Source organism: Pristis pectinata, chromosome 19 (genome assembly GCF_009764475.1).
Source record: "Pristis pectinata isolate sPriPec2 chromosome 19, sPriPec2.1.pri, whole genome shotgun sequence".
Classification (NCBI taxonomy): Eukaryota; Metazoa; Chordata; class Chondrichthyes; order Rhinopristiformes; family Pristidae; genus Pristis; species Pristis pectinata.
The window spans coordinates 28972620-28994256 of NC_067423.1; the positions used below are offsets into that span (position 1 = coordinate 28972620).

General features: G+C 39.7%; 1 protein-coding gene across 3 annotated transcripts in view; it reads right to left on the reverse strand.

Moving 5' to 3' along the window:
• Nucleotides 1-21637, reverse strand: part of LOC127580243 (pendrin-like) — a 57796-nt gene that overhangs the window by 13038 nt on the left and 23121 nt on the right. For all 3 annotated transcript variants that reach the window (XM_052033390.1, XM_052033391.1, XM_052033392.1), the window contains 10 exons: nt 14167-14351; nt 13907-14071; nt 10526-10678; nt 8009-8091; nt 7718-7865; nt 5489-5602; nt 3938-4015; nt 871-966; nt 245-351; nt 77-146 (listed from right to left, as the gene is read on the reverse strand). In XM_052033390.1, coding sequence (XP_051889350.1) covers nt 77-146; nt 245-351; nt 871-966; nt 3938-4015; nt 5489-5602; nt 7718-7865; nt 8009-8091; nt 10526-10678; nt 13907-14071; nt 14167-14351 — 1199 coding nt within the window. The remainder of the gene's footprint in view (nt 1-76; nt 147-244; nt 352-870; nt 967-3937; nt 4016-5488; nt 5603-7717; nt 7866-8008; nt 8092-10525; nt 10679-13906; nt 14072-14166; nt 14352-21637) is intronic.

Genomic DNA, 21637 nt, shown 5'->3' on the forward strand with positions numbered 1-21637 from the left:
AAAACATTCTCTATTAGAGCAATGAAATTTTGAACCTTACTTTGGAACATTATTAAACAAATTTAAATATTCTTACATTTTTATATCTCTTCAAGTTCTTGTAAATGTCTGTGTTTGGTACATTCGCTAGAGCAGTGGAAACTGGGCTAAAAAATTAATGTTGAATTTAATAGACGAAGATTTTATGTAGTACATGATAAATAAATCAATGTCATTCTAAAAAAGGTGCAAATCAAATACTTACAACTGGGCTCTAAGGACAACAGTAAGAAGTTCAAAGCACACACCAACTAAAAGCCCCAAATCTAATCCCAGAAGGATGGAAGCAATCCATGTCACAATCCATATCAGCTAAAGAAAAACATGACAGTGTTAGATAGAGCACAATCCTTTGATGTTCTACACACACTTTGCTTTTTTTTCCCCCAAAAAATGTCAAGTCAGCTATAAATCTATTATCATAGTGGTTATGCATACACGACAGTAATTTGACAAAAATATACCATTCCCATTTCAGTCTCCAGTACAATACTTCATTTAGTCTGTCAAATTTCTCCTTGTTTTGTTTTTAAAAAGTATTGTGGAATAGTTTAATGATACTGGTTCCTCTTGGACACTTTTTGTTGATGGTTAGATGAAGCTTGGATGAAGAAACTCATTTTCATGTGATTTCTTAAGGCTCCATTACTGTGATGAGGGCATGGGTGCATTCAAATTTATGATATTACAACAAGGGAAACTTTACAAAATATGCACTACACAAGATGAGTAATATCTTAGTCCTACCCAATTCTTAAAATTGAGTATGAAGACTCCAAATTTTCTAATGAACAGTTTTTACAAGGACTACATTGCTTTTAAAATACTTACACAATCAACTCTGTTTTGTCTCCACAACACAGGAACATCAAAGAATTGCCAGAACATTCCCTTCAAATTGGCAATGACAATTGCTGCCAGTACAGCCTGAAAAAAAAATCAAATATTAAATGTTCAATGCTTATGCATTTCAAAATTCAGCTTATGGTTTTGTGTTACGTTCACTACTTTTAACAATGATTTTCTGGTATGGTAAAATGGAGCCAGAGAGCTGTAAATGAAGACAAAAGAGACTGTTGAGGCTGGAATTTGGAACAAAAAACAGAACGCTGGAAGAAATCAGCAGGTCAAGGGGCATCTATGAAGGACATCCTGATACAGGGTCTTGACCCGAAACATCGCCTTACACTTTTTCCCTCCACAAATGCTGCTTAACCCGCTGAGTTCTTCCAGTGCTCTGTTTCTTCGAACTGTAAATGAAGTTTTGTATTGAATCAATAGGAAGAACTATGACCAATGTGAAAGTTCAATTTATTATGTAACATTAATTCTCAGCATTACAACTGGCATTGATATTTGCTTGTCAGAATGACTGAAATTGCATTTGACAAAATATATGCTGGGCTCAATTTGTTGGATCCATGTGACACAAGTGACCAATTGATTCCTCTGAAAACTCCAAGAGAGTACAAGTCTCTGGCACACTGCTCCAAAGGCAGCAGGATACCTTGAAAGCAACTATTCTTAATGCAGCTCTTTTCCTCAGTTTGTCAGTTTTCTTTAAAAAAATCAAAATAATAGTGAAGTCCCACCATCTTATCAGGGTCTATCACATGTACTGATCATGCACTTACCAGTTCACTCTGGGGAAGGAAGGAGGTTGGAGGAATCAGCCAAAGTACAAAAAGGAAAAGCAAGTGAGAGCAGAGAAGAACTTGCCAAATGGAATTTTATTATTGATTTTTCAGTATTTGGACATCACTGGCAAGGCCAGCATACATTCCCTATCCTTCTTGATCTGAGAGGCAGTTAAAAATCAACCACATTGCTGGATTTGGAGACACACATGTACCAGACTGAGTAAGAGCAGATTTCTTCCCCTGATGTACATTAATAATCCGGATAGAAGTTTGTGACAATCCAATTTATGGTCATCTTTAGCTTTTTCTTCTACAAATTCCAGGTAATTAACCGAATTGAAATTCCTCAGCTGCCATGGTGGGATTTGATCTTGGGCTCCAGTTTATTAATCCAGGCCTTTGGATTACATGTCCATTAATATAATAACTATGGCACATTGAAGACAACATCACTTTTCCCCATCCCACATCAGCTCCAAGAGCTGGGACTTTATAGCTGATGGGGACTGGCTAAGGAAATGTGTTCTTTAAGGGGTAGAAGCATTGTGTGAAATTTTGAGAACATTCTGCACTACATGATTGAAAATCCGAAGAGGTGCACATATAAATACTTGGAGGAACTAGGATGCTGCTGTTCAGCATGTTCAGCACCTCTCAAGGAAGAGGTGCCTAAGCTGCGACTGCAACTGCTAAGATCTGCATCTCCAATTTGCAAGGCTTTCTGTTCAGAATTCGTTAGGTATGGAAGTAAGCTAAGAAAAAGAAATGACAAAAGGCTGCACACTCTTCAGTAATAACATCATTCTATCACCATGAAGCTCCATGCTTATTCATGCCAAGAGTGGGAAATATGGAGCTAGCTTGTGCATATGCAACCAATCCTATGAAAGAGTGCAAGATAACAAATGTTGAAGCACAATGTGTCCAGCAAAGGGAAGGACATTGAGACCACAATTATTCCTCCCAGTGAAACAGCATTCAGAAAAGGCAGTATATTACGTGGTAAGTGGTACAAGAGAGAAAAATTACTGATGTGAGTGACTATCAATAATACACAGAAAATACAAGGAAGGAAATATTTGCTTGCAATTTGTTCCCATACAACCCTGAGTTCTTCAGGAAGAAATATTAGATTCATGGGCCTGCATAGCAGTTGACATAAGTTGTAGAGTAATACAGCATGGAAACAGGCCCTTCGGCCCAATTTGTCCATGCCAACCAAGGTGCCCATCTAAGCTAAACCCATTTATTCCCATTTGGCCTATATCCTCTAAAATTTTCTTATCCATGTGCTTATCAAAATGTCTTTTAAATGTTGTTATTTTGTTTATGTCTTTAACATGATATTTCTGAGTATGCAAGGGATGAATTAGAATTTGGGTGAATGGCCAGTTTAATCCTCTGTTATACTGATCTCAAAGGTAAATCAAAATCTCTGCAACATCCTGCAGTTGTCCAATGTACTTGAGTTGTTGACATCACAACTGCAGTCCACACTTTCCAAACTGGAAATCTGTGTGAACAACCCGCTGAGTATACAACCGGAATTCATGAAAAGGCATAAGCTTCACTACATCTGCCCCGTGAGAGAAGTGGTGAGGTGGCAGTAGAACTATATGTGGTTAAAATAAAAACATATTGTTCCCAGGGGCCTCTTGGCAATCTGGATTGCAAGTCTCCCCTCCCTGTAGAAAAATTGTGGTGAACTTGTGTGCAAATGCCACAGTCAATGACCTCAAGTTACCTCCTCCATCTTCTGAGCAATCAAAGCTCCTTCTAGCAGGGCACTCTGGCAGACATTTGCATTTGTGATATAGAAGGGTGTGGGAATAGCAATTTAATGGCATGATTACTTTCAGAACCGCAGAGCTAAATAGTGGAGAATCTTATCGTTAACTTGGACAATAAATCTTGAGAAAATGAAATTCCAAATGCTGGGCATTTCTGTGGGTGTGCAGGTTGTGCAATCTATTGAGTGAACAGGATGAGCACACTGCCAAACTGCACTGTGGCAGCAATTTAAATTTTGTGAGGGTTGTGGGAGGGGTTGCTGTGGAGGAGAAATAACTCTTGAACAATGTCAATATAGCTTCAGAAAGCAAAGGAAACTTTAAAGTTCGCAAATTCAGAGCTTCACAAATCAGGGAAGCTGGGCTGCACCACAAGCCCGAATTAACATGATCATCTCATAGAAACCATTACTGAATTATTCCCGTAGTTTCTGGAGATAACACATAAACAAAACAGTGCAATGTTACCTTCTGCAGAGGTTCAAGTAGCTTTCCAACTATCAGGATGGCAATCATCACAATTACTGCAGTTAAAAGCCCAGCAATCTGTAATAGATATTTAGCAGAATCTTAATGAAATCATTGATGTTAGCAAGTAAAATTTCTGCTGTACAAGATATTCATTTACAGAATAAAAACAATACCACATACATGCAAGAACTCACCATTTTGTAAGGCACTAGACACAAAAAAAACCATTTGTGTCACTGACAGGCATTCATACCAAATTCAGTCACCTAATAATATAGTGAAAAAGGTTATAAGGCCCTTCGTGCCTCCTCTGCCATTCAATAAGATTACAGCTGACTTCTTTCCATTATGCAGGAATGCAGGACTAACTCCACATCTCTAGTTTACCTTACTATCCAAAATATCAAATCACTGTCTTGAATAGACAATAGCTTCCACAGTCACCTGTGGTAGAAAACTCCAAAGATTTCCTACTCTCTGGGTGAAGAAATTTCTGTTCGTCTTTGTCCTAAATGGCCAACCATCTTGCTTATTTTGAGTCTGTGATCCCTTAAGTCTAGAAACCCAGCCAGGCAAATATCATCCCTGCATCTGCCCTTGTAAAACGTGAAAGTCAGCACTGTGCCTATCCTGACAGGGTCATCAACAGATCTCCAATTAATCCAATTCCCAGCGCCATCCCATGATCCCAGAAAATTTTCACTTACAACCATATCCCCTATGAGAATTAACATACATTATGCTTTCACTATCCTTGCTGTCATTCTGCCTAATCTTAGTAACTTTCTGCCTAATCCTAGCTCCCATCATTTAATCAGAGGCTCTTTTCCTAACTACCAGAAGTCTAGGTTTTCTAGTTACCAGTCTGGTAATTTATAAACATTCAGTCTGGCATCCTTGCTTTTGTATTCCATGTCTCTGTTTATAAAGCCATAAATCCCCAACAGATTTTTAAACAGCCATTTCAATTTGTCTTGACACTAAAGATTTGTACCCATACACCTCCAGGTTTCAATTCTGACTTCTCTTTTTAAAATTGTATCATTGCACTTATCATTGCATTTATATTGCCTGTCCATGTTTTTTCTACCAAAATGTATCTGTTCACACTTCTCTACAATACACTGCATGTCAGCCTCCCTGTTTGCTACATTTCTTTCATTTAAAAGTGTACAAATCATAAAGCCTAACGTCAAGATCACTAAAATATATTCAAGACTAATGACTCCAAACCCAAGAAATGATGGAGAAAATGAAGAACATAGTAGTCTAGAAAGTCTAGAGTTTATCACTCCCATCTTCTTTCTTTCTCTTAACTAATTTTGCACCCATGCTGCATCTTTCCCTTCAATCCTACGTGCTCCAAATTTGTTAAGTCTATTGTGTGGTACTTTATCAAACCCATTTGAAATGTTCACTTAACCATCAACTAGACCACTACGTTAATACTTCATTCACTATCATATAACTAATTCAACAGCCAATGTATCAGCCCAACAAATTATTTAACAAGATACAAGCACACAGTTAGCCACTATTATTCATCACCTGAGTTTTTCCACCTGTGCTTTCCTGTACAGCTGTGCGGGACAGAGCAGTGCCTGCCAAAAAGCTCGAGAAGCAGCCACCAAAAATATTGGAAATTCCCAGAGCTATAAATTCCTGGAAGATAGCACAATAATACAAATGATAAAATGGCACCAACAAAAATGTATCAGCAATCACATAGCATCCCCCTTGATTGTCCTGTTTTGAATAGGGTAGATTTTGTTCCTACAAAGATGAAGTGTTATCCATGCACACAGTAAGTGACCTTAGTTATTGCTTGTTGTGCTTATGTTTGCAAAGTTACTGGTGGCATTACTCCAGCAGTGGAAGTGGGCAGATATATTCTAAGTTCCTTTTAACTTAGGGAATACATAGAGAACTAAATTTGAAAGCTTTAAAAATATGGGCACTGAAATGACAATGTGCAATAAATCATCCATTTTGATCAAGTGCAGGATGCACTAAACAGTTGTGCCGTGAGATCAATAACATTATTTCAAGCTGTCTCCTGGAATGACTCGTCAAAAAAGCCTCCCTGTCTGGATTAACAAAGTTTGGATGAACTTCAGAAGTCAGAACAATTTTTTAGCCACACCTCCCTGTAGCCTTCACAAACCCAGACAAGGTCTGTAAACACAAACCTGTACTTCTTGACAACCAACATTCCTGCACAACAGTCAGATTGCAAGCACTTGAAGCCCTTGTGTGGTACATTCTTCCTGCTGCTCAATACTGGGTTCTCCATGCAAATTGAAGCGACCTGCATTGTTGAGTACTGCCATCAATTTAGAGTTGCATGTGGATTGATTTCACAAGTTATTTATTTATGCATGGTTCCAGCATTAACAAGTCCTAACAGTCTTAGTGTTGCAGTATAACTGTGCATGCAGCGGTTGCACAGTAGGTGTGAAGCAAGTCAATATCTGTAACCCCCAAACAACCACAGTTTGAAGGGGCCTTTTGTTCCCCACATGTGGTGACAAGGTGGTAGGTCAGAAACCCTTTTCATCAGTCCTTCAGCTCTGTGACATGGCAAATGTTATACCCAAACACACAGTCCAGAGTACAGACAAATTTAAGTAAACAAGACTATGCAAATAGGGTTGTACTTGCCTCCTGTCTCACTTTTGAGGCACTTAGCTGATAAAGTTCCAAATGGAGATGTACCCAAAGAACACTACTGTTGGAGTTTGTGCTGGGATCTTTCACAGTCTTCAGTTTGAAGGCATCAGGGTTGCAGCCCAAAGATGAATGGAATTAATATTGCCTTATTTCCCACTCTGATATAATGTTCTGGGCTCATGACAACTGTTCTGCAACAACCATCTCACCACTTGGATCCTTGCAGCAAGCAGGATGGATAGTGCAACTTCTCTGGTCAAGCACTGCAGCCCTGTTCCCAAATTCCCTGCTCCCCCCTGAAGGTCCTGACATGCAAGTGAATGATCAAGTCTTCAGGCAGTCTGAATGCTGTAATGAAGTACCAGGCACAGCACTGGCTGTAAAGTCCATGCACACCTGCACCACCATGAAGCAAAATTGGTCCACAGCTTCACATTAATTTGAACAAAACGATAATAAACACCACATTTTAGGGAAACCATTATGTTAATAGAGGCAGGTTTTCTAGCAGATTTGAAGATGATTTAGAAACTGCAGTTTCAGCCTGGAATAAATGTTATTTTCTAAATTATGTTTGTCACTGAAATTCCCATCCTTATTTTTCAAGATAAAGATATTAAAAATTAAACTTTGAATTGCATGTAAAACAGGCTGTAGTGGCTTTCCTGCCTGGTCAACATCCCACCATAAACAGAAAATTGGGAAGTGCATACAAACAGGTAGGCGATGCCCATTTTACAAGCCTGTTGATGTTAGTTTTAAATCAAGAAGTCTTCACAATTTTAATATCACCATCAGGTCACACTCTGAATTTTGAATTTTCTTTGCATTGTGCAGGAAATGTAAAATAATTTCACTCTAAAACTGCAGTTATGTAAGTAATACTATGAAAATCAAATACAAATCTTGCATCTTAAACACATAAAAGTTTCAAACTTATAAAAGTTTTCAATAGCTGTAGGACTATGGTGACTAATTTTGACATTGACTAATCAACCCAATGCAACTATATGCATCTGAAATAACTATGCAAGTTCAACCATTTTCACTCAGAATGCAATTCAGATTTTAAAGGTTAACAGATCGTACATTCAAATTTTTTCTTACCTGGTTTCCATCAATTGGGTAGTCATGCTTGGTACCAAAAACTTTAGCAACAGAAACAGCCACAGCATATCCCACTATAGCAATAGAAAAGGCTGATGTTCCCATTTGACTAAACATGCTCACATCTGGTGGTGTTGGTGGTAAAAATCTGTGTATGAGTGAAAAAACAAATATTTCTGAAATCAATCAGATAAAAATTCTAGTGTCTGTAATAGAGGATATCAACAGAACCTTTAGAATTTCAGACAAATTAGAAGCTTTAAAAGAAAGCAAAATTCTTCATTTTCTTACCCTGTTGGAATGCTTTTGATAATACCAGCATTATATTTTTGTTCCAAATTAGCACCATATGAGATTCCTGTTGCTACAATAGTCTGAAACAAGCAAACATACATGTTTGAACATTAACCACCTTTTAAAGATTGTTACTCTCCCCTGCATCAACTCATTCTACGTCAGAATCTCAAAACTGCAGCATTACCAGTGTCTCCACCTTTCCTTCCTCCTACATCTTCAGTTAAAACCATGCCCAATATTTCTCATGACCACTTATTAATTTAGCCATCGTTTTCTCAAATACTTGTGTGTTTTGCTCCTTCATGCAAGTTACATAGAAAATGCACAGAGATGAAATCTTTGAGCCTGGTTAGATGCTTAGACTGCATAAACCAGTGCTGATCCCAATGAGAAGACACAAGATTGCCTCCAATTCAGAAAGTAATGGTTTAAACCCAGTAATAGAGACTTGAGCACAGAAATCTAAACTGACATGTTGAGAGGTTGCAGCACTTGAGATGCTATCTTTCGGGTGAGGAGTGACATGGAGTGCCCATGTTCCCTCCTAAGTGTAAGTAAAAGATCCAATGGCACTATTTTGAAGAGCAGGGTAAATTATTTCTGGTGGCCTAACCAATACTTATTCCTCAGTCAACATTGCAAATTGATTACCTGGTAAATTACCACATTGTTGTTTCTTAATGCTCTCTGTGCACAAACTGCCTAGTGCATTTAAGACTTAGTAAGAATGCCAACACATCATTGGTGTAAAGTGCTTGCAATTATCCAGTGCCTCAAAGTAGAAACATAATGCAAATCTCACTTCCACTTTTTAATTAGGATGTGGGTGCTTGTCACCCAGACACACTGAAGAAAACCAGCTGACTCCCTCTTATATGGTTTCAATACTCAAATTTAAGAAGCTCACCCATCTTTATGGGATGAGCTACTTCCCTTCCTTGGAGCCTCTCCTCTCAAAAGGGACTCACTTTCATCCTTTACGTCACATCCAACCACACATATCAGCCTTCTGAAGGCAGATCACCAGAGTTGGAGGATGTACCCGCACTGATATAATCGGTTTAGTAATGCATTTCCTACTAAAATTATGACCCAACATATCTGAGTCTGGCTTTTTTGTTCCGCCTCCCATTAATTGCATGCTTCCTGGAATTACAGAAATCCAGCAAATTGACTGAGGCAACTTAAACTCACATTTCAAGTGCATGTTTTTAAACTGCTTTTATCCCCCACATAAGTATCATAGACAATTTGTAATCACAAGCCATAACTGCTGAAGGTTTTGGGCCAACCATTTCTTGGCAGGTAAGGGTGCTGTTTTATCATTAATGGAGCAGTGGACAATAATAACGAGGGCACTTTGTCCTTCCTTGCTCCCTTGAGACTACAGTAGAATGCTGTGTTCTGGCATCCACCATGGGAAATGTCACAGTACGTGTACCTTAATTAGCCACTGCTGATGGCAAATATGATGGCAACACCTTTAGGCTTTATTTTGAAACAGAGGAGCCAAGAGGTGACATTATTCAAGAAGGTAACCATCATTAAATTGTCAGACTTGGCTCAGAGGTAGCACTATAACTTGAAGTCAAAACTAGTTTGATACTCTAATAAAATACCATCTTTCAAATATAAAACAGAAGCCTCGGCTGATGTATTCAATAGGACCTCAAACACTATTTGGACAGTCGGGGAGTTATCCCTAATGTTCTGCAGATTAATATCACTGAAGTACATTGTCTGGCCAGTATCACTGCTTCAGTGGAATCTTGCTGCTCATAAATGGGTTGCCAAGTTTCCTACATGGCAATGGTGATGCACTTTAAAATATTTCATTATCCAAGACTGGGATCACCTGCGATTGTGAAAAGATGCTATGTATGTAAATGCAAGCTCATCCTCACAAATAATGCCTGCTTGTATAACAGTTAAACCTTTTGCTTATCTAAGCCAAGGGAAAATAAATTCCCCCTTGATTAAGCAAAGGGGAAAATCTTTCAGCCAGAAAAGAAAATGTGTGAACTGTGACTTTTAAACAAGTCTCTGAATGAGCAGGTGTTTTATATGTCCATGTGGTAAGTCAGCCATGGAAATAAATGGGAAGGACTGGCACAATGCCACATCACCCTCAATGCATGCAAATTGGTGCCTGAAGAACCTTCAAATAATCCGTTTGGGAAACGGATAGTTCTCCCCTCACATCGAGTCATTCTAACCCAGGTGCAATTACTAGACCTTGATTGATTTGGAAAAAAGCAGCAATTGGTCAAAAGAATTGACACCAGTGGTCTCTGGAGGAGGAAAGTGAAATTCCTGTTCTTGACTCTGATCCAACTGCCAAAAGGTGAACATCAGGTCAGAACAGCACTGGGTTACCCAAATAAACACTACTCAGGTTGAAGAGTCCCCTGGCATTTAATGTGAGCTGTCATTAGCAGGAAAAGCAGGAGGACAAGACAAAAACCAGGAGGGGGAGGAAAGGGGAACCAATGCTCCATCACAATTACTCACCACAATTACTTCAATCGGAATAGGCACTTTAATTTTTTCTTTGTAACGAGTGTTGATTTCTTTCACAATTACACACAAGACAAAGGTGATCAAACCAGCAATGAGGTCTGCAATATTAGTTTGTCGAATGTTGCGAAATATGTCAATAAGAGTCTGAAAAATAAAATTAACGAAAGTTATAACAAATGTTGCCTCTCAACCTGAGTAGCTATCTAGCCATCAACATTCCATACAAGATTCTAGGCAACTTTTGAAGAGCACAAATGTGTTCTTTTAATGTTTTGGCCAAACTTTTCCTCCCAGAAAAACAGATACAAATGTAACAGGGAGATAGAGAGCAGCTGTACCATCAAGCCTACCCTCAATTCAGTCTCCCTCTTGAAGGCAGGCAGCAGGGAAAAGCCTGGTAACTATTGACCTGTGAGCCTAATGTCAGTGGTAGGGAAGATTCTGGAAAAAAAAATCTGAGGGAGAGGATTAATGATCACTTAGAAAGGCAGGGACTAATCAGAGACAGCCAACATGGCTTTGTCATAGGCAGATCCTGCCTGACCAATTTGATTGAAGAGGAAACAAAGTGAATCAATGAGGGCTGGGAAGTGGATTATATAGATTTTAGTAAAGCCTTTGACAGGGTCCCACATGGGAGATTGATTCAAAAGGTTAGGGTTCATGGGGTCCAGGGCAAATTGGCAAACTGGATCCAAAAATTGGCTTGGCAGTAGGAGACAGAGGTGATGGTACAGGTTTGTTTTTTGGAAGTAGATGCCTACCGGTATCCCACAAGGATGGGTTCTGGGATCCTTGTTGTTTGTTATATATGTGAATGACTTGGATGTAGATGTGAGAAAAAAAAATCAAGTTAGTGGATGACATAAATATTAACAGAGTTGTTGATAGTGTGGAAGGTAGTCTTAGGTTGCAGGGAAATATCAATGTTTGGTAAAATGGGCTGCAAAGTGGTAAATGGAGTTTAATCCAGACAAATGTGAGGTGATGCATTTTGGGAGCACTAGAGGCTAGGACATACACCATGAATGGTAGGATCTTAGAGAATATTGAGCAACAGAGGGATCTCAAAGTCCATAGATCCTTGACGGTAGCAACACAGGTAGACAAAGCATTTAGGAAGGCAGATGGGATACTGGTCTTCATTAGTTAGGGCATTGAATACAGAATTAGGGAGGCTATACTCCAACTTCATAAAACTTTAGTGAGACCTCAGCAGTTCAGTGTAGATACAAAGCGGGTAGATGTGTGCAGTTCTGGGCTGATACAAAGTTGATGTTTCTCCTGGCTGGGGTGTCTGGAACCAGGGATCAGCATCTTCATGGTCGGCTCTTCAGAACAGAGATGAGAATAATTTCGACACTTGGAGAGGATCAATCTTAAGAACTGCCTAACTAAGAGGGCTGTAGAGGCTCATTTGAGGCTGATGGACAGATTTTTAAAGTAATCAAGGGATATGGAGCAAGTACAGAACAATGGCAATGTGATAAACTGTCAGCCACAATCACACACCAAAGTGACAAATGCAAGTGGTGACTATAAACTGGGTAAAGACCCAATGCACAAGACTCACTTACTTGTATATTCTATATTAAGAAAGGCAATCTGTATAACTCAGCTTGAGCAGCAAAGTGAAATTTAACTTTAGAAGCCCTCTGGCCTTTTAGATTCTAGGCAATGCAGTCCCACTACATACCATGGCTAAGACTCCCTGTACCACACTATCCACTACAAGTATCTCACCTCCACACAGGTAAAGTACATTATTTATAACAAAGGCATCAAGCTTTCACTGACTGCAGACAGATGATAAATGTGGCCCTAATCTGTATGACATCATCAATCCACTCTAATTTGGCCCGAGGAAAAATTCTTTCCTGCAATATGTTCCTTTTCCTTTTATGGTGTTCTGAATATAATCCACACACCACTGCTTCTGATCATTCTTGATCTGCCAATCCAAGTACCTCTTAAATGATATATTGTACCTGCCTCAACCACTTCTGCTAGTAGCAGCTCATTCCATATATTCACCACCCTCTGTGCAAAAAAGTTGCCCCCAGGTCCCTTTTAAGTCTTTTCCCCCCTCACCCTAAACCTATGCCAACTAGCTTTGGACTCCCCCGCCCTGAGGATAAGACTGTTACCTGAGGATAAGACTGTTACCATCCACCCTATCTATGCCTTTCATAATTTTAAACGTTTCTATAAGGCCGCCCCTCAGTCTCCTACATTCCAAGGAATAAAGACCTAGCCTGGCCAACCTTTCCCTATAAATCAGGGCCTCTAGTCCTGGCAACACCTCTGTAAATCTTTTCCGGTTGAACCATGCCTTTCCTATAACAGGGTGACCAAACTGTACACGGTACTTCAAATGCGGCCTCACCACCGACTTATACAACTGCAACATAACGTCCCAACTCCTATACTTGGTACCTTGACTGATGAAGGCCAGCGTGCTACATGCCTTTTTCACCACCCTGTCTACCTGTGATGCCACTTTCAATGAACTATGCACTTGAACTCCTAGGTCCTTCTGTTCCATTACCCTCCCTAGTGCCCTGTTGTTCATAGTACAAGTCCTACACTGGTTTGACTTTCCAAAATGCATCACCTCACACTTATTGAAATCCACTTGCCACTCCTCGGCCCACTTCCCTAACTGATCAAAATCCCCGTCATCACTATCAACACCACCACCTAATTTTGTGTCATCCGCAAACTTACCAATCAAGCCTTGTGTATTCGCATCCAAATCATTTATATAGAAGGGTCCCAACACTGACCCCTGTAGCACTCCACCAGTTACCAGTCTCCATTCCAAGAAACCACCTTCAACTACCAGGTCCTCTGCAAAATCAGTGCTCAAGTTGCCAGCTCCATACTATGAAGTTTGTCATCTTTATGCAACTCAACAAAAAAAAAAGCTGTAGCCTGCTCCCTCCATCCAGGAACTGCTTCAATTTATTCTTCCATAATTGGTGGATCTTCTTTGAAATTGCTTGTTATTGTACAAGACATGGCTGATTACTACTTTTGTTATCGTGACTTTGTATGACTTGCTTTACTGTGACATGATTGTGATTAAATTTGGCTTTACACATCCTATGAAATTAGAAATATCAGCCTCTGTCTTATAACCTTAAATTTGCTTTTAATCAAAAATATTATTTAAAAGGGTAGCTGTATTTTCAAACCATGAAAATTGAATGGTTATTTTCTGATATTCCGAGAAAAGCAGACAGCAGCAACTAAGCCTCTCAAATAATAAATCGCATTTCAATGTCACAAGTTATCCTGATATTTAGTCTTAATATTTATAAACAACTTTACATAAAAAGCAATTCTTCAGGAGTGAAAATAAATACTCACATATATGACAGAAAGGACTCCAGTGTAACTCTCTGTTGGCACACTTAAAACTATTTTCAACTGGGAGACAAAGACGTGAAAGGCAGCGGCTGTTGTAAATCCTCCCACTAAGGGGACGGAGAGGTACCGAACAATGAAACCAACTTGCAGAATCCCAAGCACAAGCTAGAATTTGAGGAGACAACTGTTATCACCAAGAGGAACTTAAATAAAATTTTGCAGTTGTTGAATAGAATTATCAACAATTAAAAATGTACTACCTGTATAATGCCAGCAAGAACAGTGACAGAGGATGCAATGACTACTCTCTGGGCATCTCTGGCAGCAATATCCACAAGTGTGCCATTACTGAGTTCTGTCATATTGCTTGACATCATGAAATTTTCATCAGGTGTCAATGACAGAATCAAAGACCCTATCATCAAGCTGGTAATTGGAAATGGACCTGTGCAAAGTCAAGAAAATATCTGTGTCAAAAGCAGAACATGGTATGCTTGGAGCTTTTGATTGGAATATGCCCATAGTAAGCAAACTCATTCCTCTTCATCATTATAATTTTCTCATTCCTTTTTGGATCCAAAAATCTATTTATCTGTCTTTTGTATATTGATGCCCAAATACCCCACTACTCTTTGGAATAGTAAACAAAACTTTTCACCCCAAGTGACTGCTTATTCCAGGACTCTGATTTACCCAGTTCTATAGTCTACAACCAGGAGAAGCACCCTTCCAGATTCTGCCCTACTAAGACCTTCAAGAACCTTGAGGTCACTTCTCAATTTCTGAAATCCATGGCATATAGTGTACCTACAAACCACTTTCTTAAATGAAATACATCCTTCCTGGGTAAGGATCATAGTCACAGAATAATTACAGCATGGAAGAAGGAGGCTATTCAGCCTGTCAAGTTTATCCCAGCTCAACGCGAGCAATCCAATGAGCCCCACTCCCAAAAACCCTGAAAGTTCTTTCCTTTCAGATACTTAGCCAGCTCCCCTGTGAATGCTACAATTGATTCCACCTGCTCTAGTACACTAGCAGTACATTCCAGACTATAATTGCTGGCTGTGTAAAAATGTTTTATTCCATGTCACATTTGTTTTTTTTGGCACAGTTTTGTGGGCCGAAGGGCCTGAATTGTGCTGTAATTGTTCTATGTTCTACTCAGTCTTATCCTTTGTTGCTTGGTTTGTGACCATCTGTCAATAGGAAGAAAAATATTTCTATCTACTCTCCAAACCTTTCATGATTTTAAATATCTGTTTTATACACTACTGTAATTTCTGCTGTTCAAAGAAGAACTGCCCAGCTTCACAACTCTATCTTCACAAGACCCTCATCCCTGGAATCATTTTGGTAACTCTCTTCTGCACTCTCTCTAAAGTCTTCACACCTTTTCCAAAGTGTGGTACCCAGCACTGTACACAATACTCCAGTTCTGTCCTTGCTCTTGAAAGATGTGCCTCTATTTATAAAACCCAGGATCATGTTTGCTTTCTTAACCATGTTCTCAACCTGCTCTGCCACTTTTACCAAACTTATGCCCTTTTATTTATTGTCTTTTCTCAATCCTCCTACCAAAATGCAACAGCTCACATTTATGAGCACTAGATTTCATTGGTCAACTATTTGCCCACTCCACCACTTTCACTTCCTTGATATTGATTAATATCCTCCTCATAATTCATTGCATCTCCAGGTTTTGTGCCATCTGCAAATTATTAAATCATTGTAGAACAAAATCATTAAGAAAGCAGTAACAATCTAGAACTAACCCAAGGAACTCCATTGTACAGTTACCTCCAGTTTGATAAGCTTCCTTCCTATGACTTAGCCAATCTACAAAAGTACACAATATTCTATGCGCAAGTTCGCCAAAGTCAGTACAAAACTGTTGATTTACTCTCATTCTCCAATTCTCCATAGCATTTGATCTCCAAATTTCTTGCTGCACTTGTCCATTAGTCTTGTGATGAGTGAACACAGATACTCTGGTGTCTCTGAATACCAAGGCTCCCAGAGCTCTCTGTATTCTATATTTTTTTTGGTAGAAGAAATACATTTCCCATTTTATTTTCTATCAGGCTCTTAAACACATTCAACTCCAAAATATCCTTCTGCATTCTTGTCAAAGTTTAATTTTCCCACCCACAAGGCCATCAAATTTGTAAGTATTACTCAATTTTCACATCTAAGTCATTAATATAGATTGTATAGAACTAACCAAAGAGAGTGATCCTTGCTGTATCTTACAGATAAGAGCTTGCTGATACAAAAATTACTCATTTATTCCATACCTTTATATCTTGTGTCTTTTAACAAATCCTCAAACAAAGTTACATTGCCCTAATCATAATGAAATGACTCCTGTGTGGCCTCAGGAATCTAAATATGTTGGATTCTGCTTCACCTACCTGTGAGTTACAATCTCAAAAAACTCACTTGAAAAGATGTTTGACAAGTCTGCTCAATCTTTATTTACTCTGTTCAATGAGTTTACACATTTCTAATCTGTTGGTCTTGCAAACAAGAGGTTCTGGCACTTGTCCTGCTGCTGTTAGTTTAACAGACTGACAGTCTTTGCCTATTCTTCTCCCATCTTAAATGACTGGCTTGCATCTGCTACCTTTCTTTTCTTGGCATCCATTTCTGGAAAATCAAGTGCAACCCCATCACCTTCCCGATAGCCAAACTTTTGAAACCATAAAATGCAGATGAGGAAGTCCATGAAATCTGTCAGCTCTCATAGCTCCATTGATTTCTCCCATTGTGGCCCTTTGCTAACACACTATTTCTTTAAAACTATTTATTCTCATTTGATCCTTGATTCCATACTACTTCTGGAATGTTTTTTTTGCATCATCCATCATGAAGACTTTTAGAAAATATTCGTATAATTTCTGCTATGTTCATGATTCAGTGTTTAATCTCTCCTGTCCTTGCATACAAGAAACTGCTTATTCCAGTTAGTCCTTTCCTTTTCACATGCCTATAGAGGCTTTTATAACAGATGTTCGTTTTCTCCCTCTTCTACCCTCATTTTTATTTTCTCTCCCTCCCAATTTGTTGGTCATCATTTAGTGAATTCTCAAATCCTCCCCAACTTCTGGCATACTCCTCTTTCTGGAGCCTCTTCCTTGAATTACTACTACCTTCAAATTATCTCGTGAGCTACAGTTGGATCACTTTTCCCCCCCATAAATTTTGATTCCTTAAAAGGAATGTACGTTACAGGTCACCCTCAGGTTACAGCAGGGTTCCGTTCCTGTGAACTTTCATAACTTGGAAAGTTCACAAGTCAGAAATGCGGCTGGGAACCGAGTTTCCACACAGCAGAAGATGCCTGCAGTCCCACAGCAGCTGGCAAATCCACACTGCTAGTCTCCTAAACACCCGTTCATATGTACAGGTTTGCACAAGTTGGGCGTTTGTAAGCTGGGAAGGACCTGTAATTGCAAAATTACTTTACGTATTTGCTATTATTCAGTTAGTTGCATATATTAATTGCTTCCCAACTTACCTCAGTCTATTGCTCCTCATACCTACAAAGCTGATTTGTTCAGAATTAAGATCCTAGCTTTGAATGTAACTAAATTATTCAAACTCACCATAAAATTCTAATTACAGTTATATGATCATTCCTCTCCAAATTTCCTTCATAACGAGGTTATTAATTAACCTTGTCTCACAGTTTTAGATTTCATAATGTACAGTCTGTTCCCATGTTGATTTCTCAGCATTCTAATCAAGAAAACTCTTAAGGTATTTTTCCTCCATATTATAACTGCAAACTTGGTTTACTCAGTCTGCATTAAATTCCCCATGATTACTGAATTACCTTTATTACATGGAACACTTAATTCCTGGTTTGTACCCTGCCCAACACAACAAATAATGTTGGGAAGCCTATAATTTTACCACAAATAGTATTTTCTACATTTGTGATTTCTCGACTTCGCCCAACTGCATCATTGAAGTAATAGGTATCCTTGTGGTAAATCATATCAAAAGTAATACAGCGAGACAGTTATACATGTAGTGAATTTCTATTGTGTAAATTAGGAAGATTATGATGTTAGTCAGATAGCAACGCTGATTTAACACCAGCAATGCCATTTTGGAGATCAATGCTCCAACAAAAGTTCATCAGCTTTTAAGGCCTTTACAGTCATTCAACAGCACTTGAATGCCACATCAGCGCTAATTAAAGGGGCCATGAATTTAGCAGAAGAATTTCTGGTCAATCTGCTCTGGCTGTTACAAATTTATAACCACTATTTTCAAAAGTTACATTTTTGTAAGGGTGTGTGCAACACAAGAAGGATAGTGCATTTGTACAAGCTGCATGCTACCAAACCAAGAACATAAGAAACAGAAGCAGGGGACACCCATTCAGCCCTTGTGCCCATTTCACCATTCACTGAGATCATGAATGATCATTTATGCCACTTTCCTGCACTAACCCCATATTCTTCAGCCTATTAGTCTCCTCGTTGAATATGTTCAGTGACTGCACCTTCACAGATTTGTTGGATAGAGAATTCCAAACATCCACTCTCCTCTTCTCCCTGCTCTCTCGAGTGGCTGACCCCCTACTTAGGGGCTGCAAGGCCTGGTTCTAGATATCCCAGCCAAAGGAAATCAACCCCGCAACTACCCTGTCAAGTCTAATTTTATATATGTTTCAATGAGATCACCTTGCATTCTACTGAATCCTAAAGAGTACAAGCCAAGTCTGTTTAATCTCTCCATAGGCAACAAACCTGCCATCTCAGGAATCAATCACTCCCTCAACTGCAACTACATCTTTCCTTTCACAAGGACAGCAGATCTGGACACAGTATTCCAGGAGTCAGTGGGCATGTTCTGATTTTGTTCCAAGAAGATTTTGAGTACACCCTTGAATCTTCTTCTCTGTGCAAGTGGTAATCTTTTCCCGTGACAGAGCTTGTGATAAAGCATTTGCATCTGGGCTCTTGGTCAAGTATGCAAGCAACATAGCTTGTGCAACATAGTCTCCTTTGCTGAATTCTGAAATTTTCCTAATCCGCACACTTAATGCTTTTGTTTGGCAACATTACAAGACTTTACCTTTGATCTAATATTATGTTCAACTTCTCTTAATACCCATAGCCAGATAATTTTTCCTGTTTTTGGGTTATTTTTGAGGGAATGCAACTAGGGCTTAACTTTGGGTATGTTGACCAGTGAGAGGACTTTGCCATTGGTTCACTTATCCTTTCAGTGGACTAGGAGGATTGTACAGAGCTTGTACACAAACTATATTTGCAGTATCTTTCCAGTGCCTTGACCCCACTTCACTCCCCCAACTTGAATGATTCCCTGTGCTTATCCACCCCGTAGTCCCTGCTCTCACCCAGAGAGTGCAAGAATCTCATGCCAGTTGGAGAAGCCCAAGGGCTGCAATCTCTGCAATGCTACCTTGTGAATCTCTGCAATGCTACCTTCCAGACCTCTGCACTGCTTTACTCCTGGTCACACCCTCAATGTTGAGCTGAATTTTGTCGTGATGCAGACCTATTGCAGATATGATGGCCATTGATTTCAAATGTTTCTGTCAACTCCCAAATACTACAGCTGCACCTCCCCTGCCATGCCCATCTTCAAATCTTTACTCGATCCCATCACTGTTTCTCTGAGCTCACAAAAGTCTGCATAGCACTCATAGGTTGCTTTTAATTCAGTCAAAGACAGAGTGTTTTCAGCCCACAGAATTATATTGAACAAGTCAGTATGTCTTGCATGACTTTGAGAAAGGGCAGTGAGCATGCAAAACACTACAAGGTGTCTGAAGAGGAAGGTAAATGAATAGGGCTCTCAAAGTGGCAGCTAGAGAGTCCAAGGCCCATCTGAACCTCAAAGAGACGCAATATGCAAGATATGTGCACTTCAAATATTGTAACAGAAATCTGCCATCTGCTGCAGCTGAATCATGTAGGTCAGTGTTCGGCACCCTTGCATAAATCACATAGCCTTGATTCAGCAGAAATTCCAGCCACAGTTGGAAACCAAAGAGTTACTTGCAACATGGTTGGCAGACCATTTGTCCAGAAAATAAAGTGGTCTGTCTGCTTGGATCACCCTGCAGGAGCCTGCAATATTCAGCATAATAGTTGCCAAGATTTGTGATGGTGTACTGCAATAACAATACATACATTCTAAACTATATTTATAAATGCAATACTGTACTGCATGCAAGTAGTAATTAATCACCTTTACACATTGCCCTACTGTCTATTTGCCATGTACCTATGTTTCTATGTTGTGTCTAACCAGTAGATGCAACTCGCCTACTGGAAGGTCAGCTTCTAACAACAACGAGGACATTGCAGCCACAGGCAATACTTCACAAAGCCTAGTACTCTCTTGTATGACACAATGATGGATCACTGCAGGATGCTACAAGCCCTTATGATTGGCAGAGTCAGCCACTACTTCCAAACTGGAAATTGTGGGCCTCAAGTTCTATGATGTGGGTACCTCATGAATGCAAACTTATTGGTAAATTTGTCAAAACATCATGCATTTCATCGCAAATCTCTTCAACCTTCTCCTCTAGGCGGCCCCACTGTAACCCAAATCTGCAGCAGAACATATACACAACCTTGCTGTTTTGTGATCTGGCACATACAACATCCTTCACATTGATTACAACCCACTCACATCTGGTGCCTCACCACATCCTGTTCCAGTCCCTTTGCAATATTCTAAATTCGCAAAGCTTCTAAACAGGTGGCTACAAATGCAAAGCTGATTAATGAAGTCTTGTTGTTCTTTCACCTACTACAGGCTGCACTTCTTTGGTTACTTGGCAGGAGAAAGCTAAAGGGTCAGGTATTGGTGCGGAGGGAAAGGGGAAGCAAGAAGTGCACCATCTGCAGCCTGCAAGTCTGAAGACCTTATCGAGCGATAGAAGGTTGATAATGAAGAGGAGGTACAAGGACTAATGGATTCAGCCACAGTTCTGTCCACTGCCTCATCAACTGCCATACCTATAGTGTCTGGCATCGTCATCCCCATTAGGGTTAGGGCATTTTGGCACACTAGTCATCCTCCACTTTGTTTCAGTTGTGCGTCACCTTGTATTGCAAGCATCATGCGATCTGTTCAGGTTATGTGGCTGTCATGGTTGAATAGTTGGGAATGCATGCAATCTCTGAGATAAGTGTGTTAGGCTTGCAACAATGCTGCATACGGGAGAGTGGAATGGAACAAACGAACATTATTCCAATTGTTAAAGGTGTATAGGTCAAAAACTGAGGCTGTGGTGTATAGGTTGATGAGACGTCAACTTCCCAAATATTGATTGGCACCTGCTTAGTGCCAAAGGTTTAGATGGGGCGGAGTTTGTTAAGTGTGTCCAGGACAGATTCCTGTCACAGTATATTGACAGGCCGACTGGAGGGGATGCCATATTAGATCGAGTTTTAGGTAATGAACCGGGTCAGGTGACAGATCTATTGGAGGGTGAGCATTTGGGGGATAGCAACCACTGCTCCATAACCTTTAGAATTGTCATGGACAGGGATAGGATCAAAGAGGACGGGAAGGTATTTAAGTGGGGAAAGGCGAATTATGAGGCTATAAGGCGAGAACTTGAGAGTGTGAATTGGGATGATATTTTTGAAGGGAAATGTACTATAGAGATGTGGTCGATGTTCAGGGATCTCTTGAAGGATGTTAGGGATAAATTTGTCCTGGTGAGGCGGA